The 12848-nt window shown below is 65.7% G+C and overlaps 6 protein-coding genes across 6 annotated transcripts in view; 3 read left to right on the top strand and 3 right to left on the bottom strand.

Annotated features, from left to right (window-relative positions):
* The window catches only part of F751_1175 (hypothetical protein), a gene marked incomplete at both ends in the record, with an annotated part of 3088 nt that extends 2602 nt beyond the window's left edge, over window positions 1–486 (top strand). The window contains one exon of the mRNA XM_011402063.1: window positions 330–486. Within this exon, the coding sequence (XP_011400365.1) occupies window positions 330–486 (157 nt within the window). The remainder of the gene's footprint in view (window positions 1–329) is intronic.
* A 194-nt stretch (window positions 487–680) lies between these two features.
* On the bottom strand, window positions 681–2957 carry F751_1174 (hypothetical protein; the record flags this gene model as incomplete). Its single annotated transcript, XM_011402062.1, has 8 exons — window positions 681–740; window positions 907–1230; window positions 1297–1382; window positions 1639–1751; window positions 1898–1995; window positions 2187–2266; window positions 2456–2664; window positions 2830–2957. The coding sequence occupies 8 exons, from the start codon at window positions 2955–2957 to the stop codon at window positions 681–683; spliced, it is 1098 nt and encodes a 365-aa protein (XP_011400364.1).
* A 1720-nt stretch (window positions 2958–4677) lies between these two features.
* F751_1173 (hypothetical protein) lies at window positions 4678–6344 on the top strand (the record flags this gene model as incomplete). The annotated part of the gene is made up of 4 exons (XM_011402061.1): window positions 4678–4731; window positions 5036–5081; window positions 5492–5696; window positions 5897–6344. 4 exons carry the CDS (start codon window positions 4678–4680, stop codon window positions 6342–6344), a joined length of 753 nt encoding a protein of 250 aa, XP_011400363.1.
* Window positions 6345–6535: 191 nt separating this feature from the next.
* On the bottom strand, window positions 6536–7853 carry F751_1172 (hypothetical protein; the record flags this gene model as incomplete). Its single annotated transcript, XM_011402060.1, has 5 exons — window positions 6536–6675; window positions 6859–7030; window positions 7165–7356; window positions 7515–7693; window positions 7793–7853. The coding sequence occupies 5 exons, from the start codon at window positions 7851–7853 to the stop codon at window positions 6536–6538; spliced, it is 744 nt and encodes a 247-aa protein (XP_011400362.1).
* Window positions 7854–8762: 909 nt separating this feature from the next.
* F751_1171 (DnaJ-like protein subfamily B member 4) lies at window positions 8763–10304 on the top strand (the record flags this gene model as incomplete). The annotated part of the gene is made up of 4 exons (XM_011402059.1): window positions 8763–8832; window positions 8971–9002; window positions 9189–9546; window positions 9721–10304. The coding sequence occupies 4 exons, from the start codon at window positions 8763–8765 to the stop codon at window positions 10302–10304; spliced, it is 1044 nt and encodes a 347-aa protein (XP_011400361.1).
* A 606-nt stretch (window positions 10305–10910) lies between these two features.
* F751_1170 (Cation/calcium exchanger 4) overlaps window positions 10911–12848 on the bottom strand; it is a gene marked incomplete at both ends in the record, with an annotated part of 5579 nt that continues 3641 nt past the window's right edge. Inside the window, 4 exons of the mRNA XM_011402058.1 lie at window positions 10911–11043; window positions 11167–11748; window positions 11926–12041; window positions 12186–12249. Coding sequence (XP_011400360.1) covers window positions 10911–11043; window positions 11167–11748; window positions 11926–12041; window positions 12186–12249 — 895 coding nt within the window. The remainder of the gene's footprint in view (window positions 11044–11166; window positions 11749–11925; window positions 12042–12185; window positions 12250–12848) is intronic.

The raw sequence follows: 12848 nt of genomic DNA, 5'->3' as shown, positions 1-12848 counted from the left end.
AGGGAAGGGGGGGGTCCGTGCGTAGGGTCAGGCGAGCGAGGGATGAGGTCCCGCGCTCGATCACTTGTTGCTCGCGGAGGCTGCATGGCACAGGGCCTGCTGCGCATCCCGCGCTGCACCCCGCTGCCTCGCGTCGGCGCCGCATGCCACCCCGCCAAGACACCATGTCCTGCCTTCCCACCCTGGACCCCCCCCACCCCCGCCTGCAGCGAGGAGCCGCTGCCGGAGTACCGGAAGTCCCCCGCCTGCATGGCGCGGGAGGGGAAGGAGGAGGGAGGCCCCGGCGAGGACAGGGATGGGGAGGGGTCGCGGGGGGGGGACTCACCCAGCTCGCCCATGGAGGTGGACCTGGTGGAAGGCGACGGCACGGTCGCGGAGGGCGGCGCAGCCGATGCCCAACGCCTTGTTGCCATCAAGCCGGACCCCGGCGCCGTCGCCAGCCCACGGCGAGGCGCGCGGAGGCTCGTGATGGACGAAGACGACTGAAGACAGCGATGAAAAGAGGAGGGGGCATCCTTGTGCGTCCAGTCGACCCCCTGTCTAGCCCAAGCACCTTTGCATCGACCCCATCACGCCCCTGTACCTTGTCATGGAAGCGCATGGGTGCAAGTACGGTCAGGCTTCCACTTTACAACAAAATCGCGCGGCGTCAGCCCAGTACGGGACCCTTTGATGAGAAACTAAGCGAGGATGAGGTATTTCTGGCCATCCGGCGAGGGCGTGGGGTCCAGTCTCACCACCTGTGCGCAGGAGTGAACACAGGGCCTGTGAGAGCGAGGGGCGTCAATGCGAGCACCCACGCACGCCGATGCGTTGCTTCTTGCGAGCAAGTCAGAGAGAGGTGGCGTCCTGCTTGAACACAGAGGACCCCAAATCCAAGATCCTCCTCTCGTTCCACCACCTTACCCTCCGCATGAGGGCGGTGAAGGCCTTGGCGTTGTCCCCCGTGGCCCTGGCCCTGAAGTGAGCCACAATCTCCTTGAGAGGCATTCGTCCCCGGGCTTGAAGCAGCGTGCGCACCTCCTCCTCCGTCACCGCGCCGCTCGCTGCCGCGCCGGGCTCCACCCGTGGCCTCTTGGCGGCGGCGGCGGCGAGGCCCGCGGAAAGCGGCGCTGCGCTCGGCGCCGCCTCCCCGCCAGCCGCGCCGGGTGGCGCCGGACTCACGCTGCGGCGGACAGCTGCGGGCATCCCCCCCCCGCCGCCACCGCCGCCGTCGGGTGGCGGCGTGGCCTTGCGTTTCCGGGGTACGGCGCCTGCCGCAGGGGCGGCGGGCGCGGGGTCGGCCGGCGGCTGGACTGCGGGCAGGTTGTCCAGGCTGGGCGTGCCGTCCAGGTCCTCGTCATCGCTGTCGTCCTCGTCATCCAGGTCGTCCAGGTCGCTGTCTGCGGTGGAAAAAGGGGAGGAAAGAGGGCGGAGGGCGCATCCGTGATGCAAGGCAGGCCAGGATCCGAACGGCAAGCTGGCACAGAGCAGCGCGCACGCTCCTTGCTGAGTCCCCACGTTCATCCTCGGGCAACCCAAAGAAGCAGTTGTTGGGGATGCTATCTGTGCCGCCAGTGGCAATCATCAGGCCCCCCCAGGCCATCAGCGCTACCAACAAAGCTCTCCCTCCCAAGGACCATGGCACACAGGCCTCACCCTCCGCGTCTGAATCTCGCAGCCCCGTGTCGCGCATCATCTTCTTGATGGTGCGCCGCACGGCCTCTGGCCGTGCCGCGCCCTCGTCGTCCGAGTCGCTCATTGGCCTCCGGCTGCGCAGCGAGCATGACAGAGGGATTTACATTGGTGAACCAACGTCACGGCTGGGCAAGTGGCAGCGCTCTCAAACATCCCGTGCAATGCTGCTTCCTACAAAACCTTGGCTGGGAGACCCCGACTCCCAGCAAACAGTTCCCACCTTCGAACAGGGCTGGCCTCCACCCCGCCCTCCCCCTCATCCGCCTCCATGTCGAGGTCGTCGTCGGCCGCCTCATCCTCATGGTCCCAATCCTCGGCCTGCAGAGAGGGAAGGCCAACAGTGCAAGGTGGGGTGGGTTTGGGAGCAGCTCCACGAGGGGCCAGCATCGCATTGGTCATGTAGCAGAAAGGTGGGCCTTGCCGCAGCCCCTCGAGTCCTGGTTCACAGCAGCCTTCAGTCTGTGTCTGGCACCAGGGCATAATGAAGGGACCGAGCAGGCTCCCCACACCTTGTCGTCTGGCCCCTCGTCCTCGCCTCCTCCTCCTGCATGCCGCTGAGCTGACGTACTGCCCAGGGGCTTTCTTGCTGCTGCACGTTCATGGTGGTTGGTGTGGTGGAGCGGATGAGAGCCGGCTCCCGACAAACCAGAGGCGAGGCCCTCAGCTCGCCAGACAACTGATGAGGCTCCTTGTCCTGAACCCAGGTCAATACTTGCTTCCAATACACGCATGCAGAACCATCCCGCACGCCCCTGCCCCTGCCCAGCAATGGTGTTACCTTGTGGGGCGGTGTGGGAGGCCGCCCTGGCCTTGATCCCCTTCCACTCATCGTCAGAGTCGGCGCCATCCTCATCACGATCAGCGCCAGAGGGCAGGGCGGGGGCGTCCACGTCGGCGCCGGAGGCTTGCAGGGCTGCCACGAACCGGGGGTTGATGCGATCGTGCTGCTGCCTGGCTGCTGCCATCGCAGCCTCTGCAGCCTCCAGCCTGCACGGTGGATCCAGGGGCAAGCATGCGTGACATGATTGAAGAGGCACTGGGTCCACAGGCCAGCATAGAGGCTGCAACACCCTAGAAGTGTCAACAGCTTGATCCTCAATTGTCCCGGCATGAAGCCACACAAGAGCCCCTCCCATCAATGACCTCCCTCACGTTTGGCCAGGCCTGCCGGTCTCTGGTCGAAAGTTGTACCATTCCTCAACGGGGATAGCCACGAAGTCGTTGCTCCCCCTTTCCTTGACCAGCAGGAACTGGTTTGACCCGAGGCCTCCCTCTGGCATGCCCCTATAGGACCTGACCCCCTCCCGTCTCAGTCTGAGGCGCCGAGGCTTGGGCCCAGCCCTGCGCAGAGGCACAGCACAGGTGTGGGGATCCCTGGCGTACAGGAGAATCTATTGCAATCATCACACCCTCCAGCGTCCTGCCACCTCACGTTCTGGGTGGGGGTGGCCCGGCACGGGTGAGCCCTGCGGGAATCTCCTCTGCTTCCATCTGCCATGGCGCGGCGCTGGACGCAGTTCCCAGATCCGGCAGCTCTAGTGGGAATCGACCAATGAAGTGCTGCATGTACGCATGGTCTGATCCAGCCGCGCGAACAGTGAACTGCTGTGTGGGAGCGGACATGGTGATGGTCCGCAACCAGATCAACCCTGTATCTAGGACGCAGTCGACATCAAGAAATTTTGATGGTCTGTAGTTTAAGGGACATGTTCGGTCTTCGAAGTGGAAGCCGGGGAGGCGAGAAATTGGCGTCGCGCTCTTTTGATCAAATGGCTTTCTGAACTCATTACAGGGCGCCACGGCCAGGCAGATGATTGTCAGGTCTTAAGGCAGGTTCTTGACCTGTGCTGCTAAGTCCGATGCATCCAGCTTCTTGGCGGCCTCCTCAAACTCAGTGAAGTCCAGGCTCCCATCGTCTTTGCGCTTCAGAACCCTCTGTGTGCCAGGCAGGTACAGAATCCTTGGCAGGATGACCTGAGGAGCCTATTTCATGCCCATCAGCACCCTGTTCACAAACTGCAACATCCTACAGATCAAACCCTGAGAAATGGGATTTCTCATCATCTCTCACCTTTAGCCCGCCGCAATCTCCTATCCCCATCTCAGCCTGCCGTTTGCAGTACTTGAGATCCAAGGCCCTCTTGTTCCTGCTCGTTGGTGGGAAGAGTATTGGAAGGTAGATCTGTCAAGGTCAAGGGCATATCAGTGCAATCAAACACTCATGCTTCCCTGGCAGTAAGTGCCACCCACTTGGCCTGGTTATCTGTGCTTTGCTTCTGCAAAGGATGAGGTGAAGGGCGTCATTTTCATGCGGTCGACATTATATGACGAAGCACTGGACTTCGTGTCTCGTCATGACATCACCTTGAGCCGTGTCAGGAAGTCGCTCCCCTCGAAGGCCTCCGTTGCTTTCTGATCAGCAGCCAGGGCAGCCTCCCGCCTCTCCTTGATGATCTCAAGGACGTCGGTACCAGGAAACTTAAATATGTCAAAGGCTTGGCTGGGAAGCGGAGTCACACTCCACAAAGCAGCAGGGAGAGCTAGGAATAGGCGCCTGGGAATCTGCGGAGGCTGGCTTCGGGGTGGGGACTGATGACCTCCCTCACTGCAGCATCTGACCGTCCGGCATGGATTTGCAAATGCTCTCATGGCATAAAATGCTCACTTGCTTGTTAGGATTCAGGAAAGGTGAGCTGCATTGCCGAGGAATGATCTGTCTTCCGGCAATCTGGAGGATTGGCTTCGCATGCGCAGGAGATGGAAACGGTGGCGACCTCCCATGAACATGGACAGCGAACAGAGCTTGAAGGCAGCAAACTCCCAACTCCAAGCCGCAATATGTGTAATATCCTATGTTAGGACATGGAAAAGAGACATTACACTCTTAACCACCACCCTTGTTTAAGCCCATGGCCTACCAAGCATGCACGACAGGTGGGCCATAGGGCGGTCGCACGAAACGTTAGTCCTCGAGATGCTGAGGTGCAACGTGAGGCGACCATGTCCAGGATCCGTAAAGCTCGCCTCTATCAGCAGAAGACTGCTGAGGCACAGGTCTGATGGCTGGGTCTCTGGCTAGCTGGTGCTGTGGTTCCCAGGCGTCGATCAGTTTGCAGAAAGGCCTGGCTGCCTCCTGCCAACCGTCTAATTTCGAATTCATGAGGGTCAAATTTCAGTGTTTGTCACCCCTCGGTACATGATGGTGCAGAATGTGAAAGACAGCAACAAATCCACTGGAGCAAAAGAGGCAGCAACATATGCAAGGGGCACCGTCGACGGCGACGCAGCCCAGACAGCGGCTGCACCTGATGCAGCACCCACACAACAAGCTACACCTAGCACATCTGCTGCAGGGCAGATACGCTCAGGACCAGAGAACGCCGATGCAGCGCCAGTGAGGGTAGGTACTGGTGTGTGTGGTGCCTTGAGATCGGTGGGCACAGGAGGATCTCTGGTGCAAGGTGAAGCGCATGCGTCTCAATGCTGGATGCAGACCCCTGAACCCCTTCTGAATCTTTCCAGGCCCCACCAGGTGCATCCAGCTCTCAGCTTGGGCAAAGTCGGCCTCTGGTCCCAAGCAATACGGGTGATGAGGCGGGGTCCAACCCAAGATCAACTTCAGCTGCCTCCACCACAGCTGCTGCTACCAGTGACGGGAGTGCGTATCAGCCCTCCGTGTCGACTTGGGGAGTCTTCCCGCGCCCTGCTGACATCAGCAAGACCTATGGAGGTGGGCTGCGGAGGCAGGGTATCTCGGTTTGCCCTCCGCTCTTGCAGATCCTTCGTCCTCAACCCCCTTTGCCCCTCCACGCAGGGGGCCGGACGCTGCGACCCGGCGCCGCGCTGGAAAGCGCCGAGGCGGCCGCCGCGCGCACCGCGCGCATCGACGCTGCGCTAGCACAGTATCGGAGGAACGTGGGGCTGGACGTCGATCCTGACGCTGCGGCTGCCGCACAGAAGCTGGTGGACAGTGGGGCAGGGTACTTCCGTGTGGGGCAGCTCCAAGCCGCGCTGGCCGAGTGAGATGACGGAGGATTTGGCTCAGGGGGATGTTGCCCTTGAGAGAGGGTGGCACGGATGCAGTGGTTGTGTGACGACAGCTCATGTGCCATCAACAGTCCTTGCGTCTGTTTCCCTGTCGCTGGCCCAACCCCCGCTTGCACCCTGCCGACCTTTGATGTGCCCCCTGCCCTCGAGCCGCCCACCCTCGCCCGCCCAGGTACCAGGCAGCGGGCCTCCTCGTTCCTATGAAAAGCGCAGTGGGGGGCGACGCCGCCCTGGGCGCCGCACTTTCCCTGGACTCGCTGGGGCGCGGCGAGGAGGCCGCGGAGCTGTACAAGGCCCTGCGCTCGCACCGCAAGGCAGAGGTGGCCAAGGTGGCCGCCCGCATGCTCTTCGGCTTCAAGGCGGCCGAGAAGCTGAAGGTGGCGTCCATGGGGTCTCTGTCGCCCGCCAGTGACTGGACGCCCTACTTCCAGCGCATCGCCCGGCAGGACACCGCCTGGGGCGCGGCGGGCGTGCCGGCCCCCAAGAAAGCCGCCGGGGAGGAAAGCGCGGGGAGTGGCGGCCTGCGCACACGCCTGCTGGGGTGGGGTGTGGCGACCGCGCTCGCCTCCCCGTGCCTATGGCTGGCGTGGCGAGTGTACTCCCACCAGCACGGCCCCTGAAACCCCTGTTTGTGCGGTGCTCCGAGGATGTTTCTTCCCGCAGGCTTGCCCAGGTTGCACGTGACCGGACATGGGGAGGACTGTCCCTGGCGCTGTCATCTGTGTACAGAGCCAGCACGTTGGTCGCATATCAACCTGGCAGGGGCAAGGCTGCAGCTGGGCGTCGGCAGCTTTCTCGTGCTGGGGATAGGTCAGGAGCGGTGGGCCCCCGCGATGTCCCGCATGAGGCCCGGCACGATGCGCAGCTGCCAGGCGGGCCAGCGCAGAGTCGACCCCGGCAGCTCGCTGCTGGTCCGGAGCCAGTCCTCCAGCTGCTGTGCATGCCCTGTGCCTGGGGTGTGTGGTTGCGGACGGAGAGGAATAGCACACGAACGGAGTCGAAGAAGGGCGAGGGAGGTGAGCCAAACATGGTGTGCGGGGTCGGCACACAAAGCCTGAGGGGCCGGAGGACCTACACAGCACTGCGAGCACCATCATCCCCCCACCCCACCCCCCCCAGCAACCAGAAGCCCACCTTCCTGCCGGGCCCAGGCCCGCAGGCTCCTCAGGCACGTGTGCCGCCGCCCTCCCAGCGCCTCAGTCAGGGCGAGGCTTGTGGCCACGCCGCGGCCGACGCCTGGCAGGCCCACGAATTCACGCACCGCACGCTCCTCCCCGCACAGCTCCTCCGCCCTGGCCGTGCCCTCCTGTGGGTGGAGAGGGCCGCGAGGGGTGTCAGGGGGGGTGCTGGGGACACGTCCACTGAGACCAGGGTCGAGCCGCCTGCGCCCATGGGTGCCCATGGCGCCCAGCCCTCCGCAGGCCTCCTGAACACCACCACCTTGAGCGCCGCAGCCAGCTCCCGAGCGTCGTACAGGCCGGCGATGGCGCGCTGAGTCAGCGCGTCAGAGAAGCCAAAGTACTGGGGCCCGCTGATGCGCTGGCCCGTCCGGTGGGCCAGGCACACGGCTGTCCAGGGCTGGGTGGGGGTGGGCCCCTCGAACTCCTGGCCGGGACCCGACAGGGCTCGGATCTGCTGGTAGGGAGGCGACAGATGGGACAGGGATCGGTCAAACACCCCTGGGCAGTGCAGCAGGTGGCACTTGGGGGAGCAGGCACCGCAGGCTCGGGCTGCAAGTACCACTCCAGCATGCATTCGCAGAGCCATCACCGCCTCCCAAACACACCGACCTTGAACACCGGTCCAGCCTCCCCCAGGCCAATGGACATCTCGTACTCGCGCCCAAACACCGTCTTGGAGGCACGGTAGCCCACTGGGTAGGCGTGGTGGTACAAGCAGCCAGGGGAGGACCAGTACCTGTCTGCCCAGGCGGCTCGGTGGATGCAGCCCAGGTCCCACACCGTCACACCTGACCCATTCAGGGAGGGTGCAGCGTTGGGAGTGAGAGTCACAGCCAGTCATGCCTTCGCCCCTGTCACAAGAACCCACAGCCCCCAGCGTCTCCCACACTTGCCGATGGAGCGCAGGGTGAAGGGGGCTTCTATCTCGGGACCGGTTCCCAGCTCCATCTCGGTGAAGGCCAGTCTGGGGCGGCGCACCGGGGCCGCAGGCTGGGTGGCCGCCGCAGCCGTCTGGACGGCAGCCGAGCTGGGGGTCTGCAGCCGGCTGCTGGATCTCCGCGGCGCACACTTTGGAGGCTGCAGGGAGGCAAGGGGCTTGCATCAGACCCGGAAGGAGAGTGGTCGGCCCCCTCTCAATGCATCCTAGCACCGATCACTGTCCACCTGTGAGGCCTTTGTCTTTTTGAGTGGCGGCGCCTGCAGGGAGCCGCGTCGGGTCGTGGAATGGTTGCACTGATGTGTTTGTAAGATGCCTAACGAGCGCAGCCTTTCGGCGTTTGCAGCGATCCGGTGCGCCCGCATCTCCTCGTACTGGTTCTCCGACGGCCCCATCATGGGGTGCAGGGTGCCAGGCAAGCTTTTAAGGAAGCCTCCCGAGTCATGCTGCAAATCCGGCGATCCGACAGTATTCCTATCTGCGATAAAAGGGTTTATAGAGCTTGATCTTCGCTGGGATGGACACAAGGTTGGGTGTAGTGGTTGCGCGCCGATTCAGCGCAGCAGGTGGCGACAGATCGTATATATTCTTACTTTCCTATAAATGTTCCAATCCTTCCCATTGTCTAGAAACTTTCGACGGAAATCTTCTAGCACCCTTCGAGAGACGGGCTCGCCACTCCTCCCGCTCGCCCACAAACAGCCACATCGCTGCCGCTGTTGAGGTGGAATTCCCAGAGTGCTGTCAGCCCAGCAAGCTTGCATCACAGTGGACCTGCTCACAGCGCTACCTGCCCGTTGTTGTGCCCTCCACCGTGACCCCAGTCTTCCCGCTTGTTCGCCCGAAGGCGAGCAGCGGAGCGCATGTAGTCCCCATTTCCTCGGCGCATATCAATAAGACTGCCCTGAAGCCGAAGCGACATGGGCAAGGACTATTATGCGGTGCTAGGAGTAAGGAGGGGTTGCGACGACGAGTGCGAACTCAAAAAGGGTGAGCCTCACGGGCAAAGGGGAGTGGAGAGGCTCATCCCATGCTCTCTTTACCTCGCACGATACCCATTCATTGTATCTTGGGAATAAAGATGTGCCACAACGCTTCACGGCATCTCGCATCGCCTCAATCATGCAGCGTACCGGAGGCTGGCCATGAAGTTCCACCCGGTATGTGTGTGATGGGCCGATGACTGGGGCCCCTGCTGCATGGTGTAGTCCGAATCGTGGGGGGGGGGGGGGGAGTTGAGATTCCTGCGGTTCCTCAGGAGCGCATGGGGTGTAGAGCCCCTCCGGCGTTGTCCTGCGTCCCTGCACAGCTGTCCACCGGGCAACTCCCCTCGCTCCTGTTCCCAGGACAAGACCCAGCTGGACAAGCAGGACTGCGAGCAGCGCTTCAAGGAGGTGATGGAGGCCTATGAGGTCCTGAGCGACGCCAGGAAGAAGGCCGCCTACGACCGCTGGGGGGACGCCGGGGTCAGTGGCACGCACACCGCCTTCTTTGCCACGGCCTTCTCGGCCAGCCCCGGCGACACGCCCTCCGCAAAGCGCCCCCACCCCTGCCCCGCCTCCAGCGCCTTTGCCGGGTTCGCGGCCTGCTCCTCCGCCTTCCAGCACAATTTTCAGCAGGAGTTTTTCTCGACCTTCAGCGACATGTTTTCGGGCGACGCGCCGCAGGCGGGCCAGCCCTGTGCGCCTGGAAGGGCCTTCCCGGGTGAGGCGGTGGGGGGAGCCTGCAGCGCAGCTGGGGTCGGTGGGTCACCGAGACGGGCCCGCCGATGAGTTCTCGTGAAGGAGTCGTCGTCGGAAGGCATGCCCTCTCGGCACCCAGCCGTGCTCGCCTGGCCCCGACGAACCCCCCCCTCACCTTCTGCATGCCCCCAAGCAGGCGCCGCCGCGCCCCTAGCGCTCAAGAAGGACGTGGCGATCGAGGTGCCGCTGCACTGTACGCTGGAGGAGCTGTACCAGGGTACCACCAAGCGCATGCGTGTGGACCGCGCGGTGCCCATCGCCGAGTCCGCCACTGGCCGGCGCAGCGAGGTGCTGACGGTGCAGGTCATGCCTGGCTGGCGCGCGGGGACGCGCGTGACCTTCCCCGAGAAGGGCGACGTGCGCCCCGGCCGCATCCCCGCCGACGTGGTGTTCGTGGTGAACGAGCGCCCGCACCCCAGCTATGTGCGGGACGGCGCCGACCTGGTGTACACCCACCGCCTGGCGCTGGTGGACGCGCTGTGCGGCTGCACTGCCCTCGTGCCCACGCTGGACGGGCGCGAGCTGGCGCTGAGCGTGCAGGGCGTGGTGGCCCAGGGCGCCGAGCGCTTGATCCCGGGGGAGGGCATGCCCCTGGGCGCCGGCGCGCGCGGCGACCTCCGTGTCCGCTTCGACGTCCAGTTCCCGCCAGCACTGGATGCGGGGGCGCGCGAGATGCTGCGCGCCGCGCTGCCGCCGGGCCCGCTCGAGGGCGAGGCCTGAGCGAGCGCGCCGAGGCGCAGCTGCTGCTGCGGGCTGCAGCGACGCTGGCCGCCCGAGGAGGGCTGGTCCTGGACAGAGAGGCGCCGAGCAGGCGCCCCAGCTGACCAGGGCCCCCCCCGCTGCGCCACCCGTAACACCACCACACCATTGTATGACGACCACCGACCATGTACCTTGGCAGCCCTGGTCCTCCCCGCGGCCCAACGGTCGTGCAGCCTGCGCAGCAGAGGGCACGGCCCCCGACGCGTCCCGACAGACCTGCGCCGCACCGAATCGCCGCACTGATAGCCACCTGCAGGTGACACGCAAGACCCCCCTTCCCCGCAGGGGTGCGGTGCCCAGCTTGAGAATGTGACTGCGTACCACATCCCTGCCCTCATCACCTCTTATCCTTCCCTGTCGCCCTGTCGCCGGCGCCGATGCGCTGTGCATGTACACTTTTACAGCTGAGAAGGAGCAGAGGCACGAAGGGTTTAGATGTTTCTGGGTGGTTCACCGCGTCAGTCAGAGGTCTGGGAAGTTTCTGCTGAAGGGCCTTTGTGCAGCTGTTACCTTGCAGGGTTTTGCGGCCCCGGAGCCTCCTGCATTCCGTGCCGCCCGTCGGCCTCACTCCTGGACGGTCAGCACGAGGGCCAGCACGGCGGCGAGGTAGGCGGCGTACCAGGCCATGAGCGCGCCGCCCACCCAGCGCGGCAGGCGGCGCGCGCGCGCCAGGGCCACGCCCACCAGCGCCAGCGCGCTGGTCACGGCGCAGGCCATGCCCAGCGCGGCGACGGGGGGCAGGGCCACGGCCAGCGCGCGCCCCGGCGCGGCGGGCAGCGCGGTGGCGAAGCCCACGCCCAGGCCCAGCAGCGCGTTGAACATGGGCCCCGCGAAGCAGGCGGTCATGGCCATGGAGGTGCCGTGCGCGCCGCGCCGCGCCAGGCTGGCATTGGTCACCAGGTCGGCCAGGGAGTTGCCCCAGGCCAGGACGGTGACGCCCAGGACCGCGGGCTGCACGCCCGACAGCACGCCGAAGAACTGGAGGAGGCCCACCAGCTCGTTGGCCGCCAGGTTGATCCAGAGCGCGGCGACGGCAAACCCCGCCAGCGCCACCAGCAGCGCGCCCAGCGGGTACCCCGTGCCCAGCGCCCAGTCGGGGGGGCGGGAGGCCAGCACGCCCGGGTGCGTCAGCACGCCCGCGGCGGCGGCCAGCGCCGCGCCCGCGCCCGCGGCGGCCGCCAGGCTGGCCGCGTCGAAGCGCTGGAGCGCCAAGTTCAGCGCGGAGGGCGCCAGCAGCGCCGACAGCACGAACCAGCCGCGGCGATACGCGTCCTTCTCCACCAGCGGGACCGAGGCGCGTAGGGCGAGGACGAAGGGGCGCTCCAACGCCCACAGGCAGAGCGCGAGCCTGGGTTGGATCGCCGACCAGGCCCGCGTCGCTCGGTCGACGGGCGCGCGCCACCTGGCGTCGGGGAGCGTTTGGGTGGAGGCTGAGGGCAGGGTGCCCGGCTCCCGAGTGCACGGACCGGGCTCAGGCCCGTACGGCGCCGAGTCGGGCAGCGCGCCCGAGGGCTGCGGCGTGGGCGGCGGGGCCGGGCCGGGGCGGGGCGGCCCCGTCGAGCGCCCGGTCCAGAGGAACTCGTCGCCGGCCCCCTCGCCGTTCCCTTCGCCCCCGCCGCGCTCCATGCGGTCCAGCTTGAACTCGTAGACGCGGGGCGTGCTCGCCCCGCTCACGCTCTCCAGCTCGCTCCCCGCCTCGGAGTCGGAGGCGTCGCCGCCGCGCGACCCCGGGCGCACCGCCCCCGGCGGCCCGCGGCGCGGCGCGGCGCTGATGCCCCGCGCGATGTAGCTCCGCGACTCCGCCACATCAGCCAGCGCGCGGCGGCGGTACTCCCGCACCGACATCTCCAGCAGGTCGCGGTACCGGCCCCGCACCTCGAAAGCCGCCAGGGGGGGAGCATGCCTGTGTTTTTGGTGTGTCAGGGGGGAAAGGGAGTGAGGGAGGCTTGAGGGTGGCAGGGGATGTTTGCAGTCGTGGGGGTGGAGAGTGCGTGGGGGGTGACGCACCTGGTCATGAGGGGGAAGAGGGCCAACAACCAGCAGAACAGAGCATACTACATATGTCAGGCCGACGCATCCAGGCGAGCATGGCATCAACATCCAAGAATGCAGGGCCCTGGTGGAGAACAACTCAGGTCCCTCTCTGTGCCGTGCCCCCAGCCGCACAGGGCTGGAAGCGCAGGATGACCTAGCCCACTGCATACGGTCCAGCCTGACAATCTCCCCCCCCATCACACACAAACCTGGCGCCGGGCGCGCCCCTGGCGGCCTGGGTGCTCATCATCTCCACACTGCTCCCGTCCGAGGCGGAGCGGCCCGAGGTGGGGGTGAAGAGGTGCGTCGCCGGCGGCAGCGGCGACCCGCGGCCAGGGTGTGCGGCGGGCTGCTGCGCCGCGGCGGGCGCCGCGGCGGCCGCGTCGCCCAGCAGCGACTCCCGCAAGGCTTGCGCATCCGCTCCCGCGCCCCCCGTCCCCGCCGCCGCGGCCCCGGCCGGCGCGCCAC

The sequence above is a fragment of the Auxenochlorella protothecoides genome (genome assembly GCF_000733215.1).
Source record: "Auxenochlorella protothecoides strain 0710 unplaced genomic scaffold scaffold124, whole genome shotgun sequence".
In the NCBI taxonomy this organism is placed as follows: Eukaryota; Viridiplantae; Chlorophyta; class Trebouxiophyceae; order Chlorellales; family Chlorellaceae; genus Auxenochlorella; species Auxenochlorella protothecoides.
This window is presented reverse-complemented; position numbering and strand designations above follow the sequence as displayed.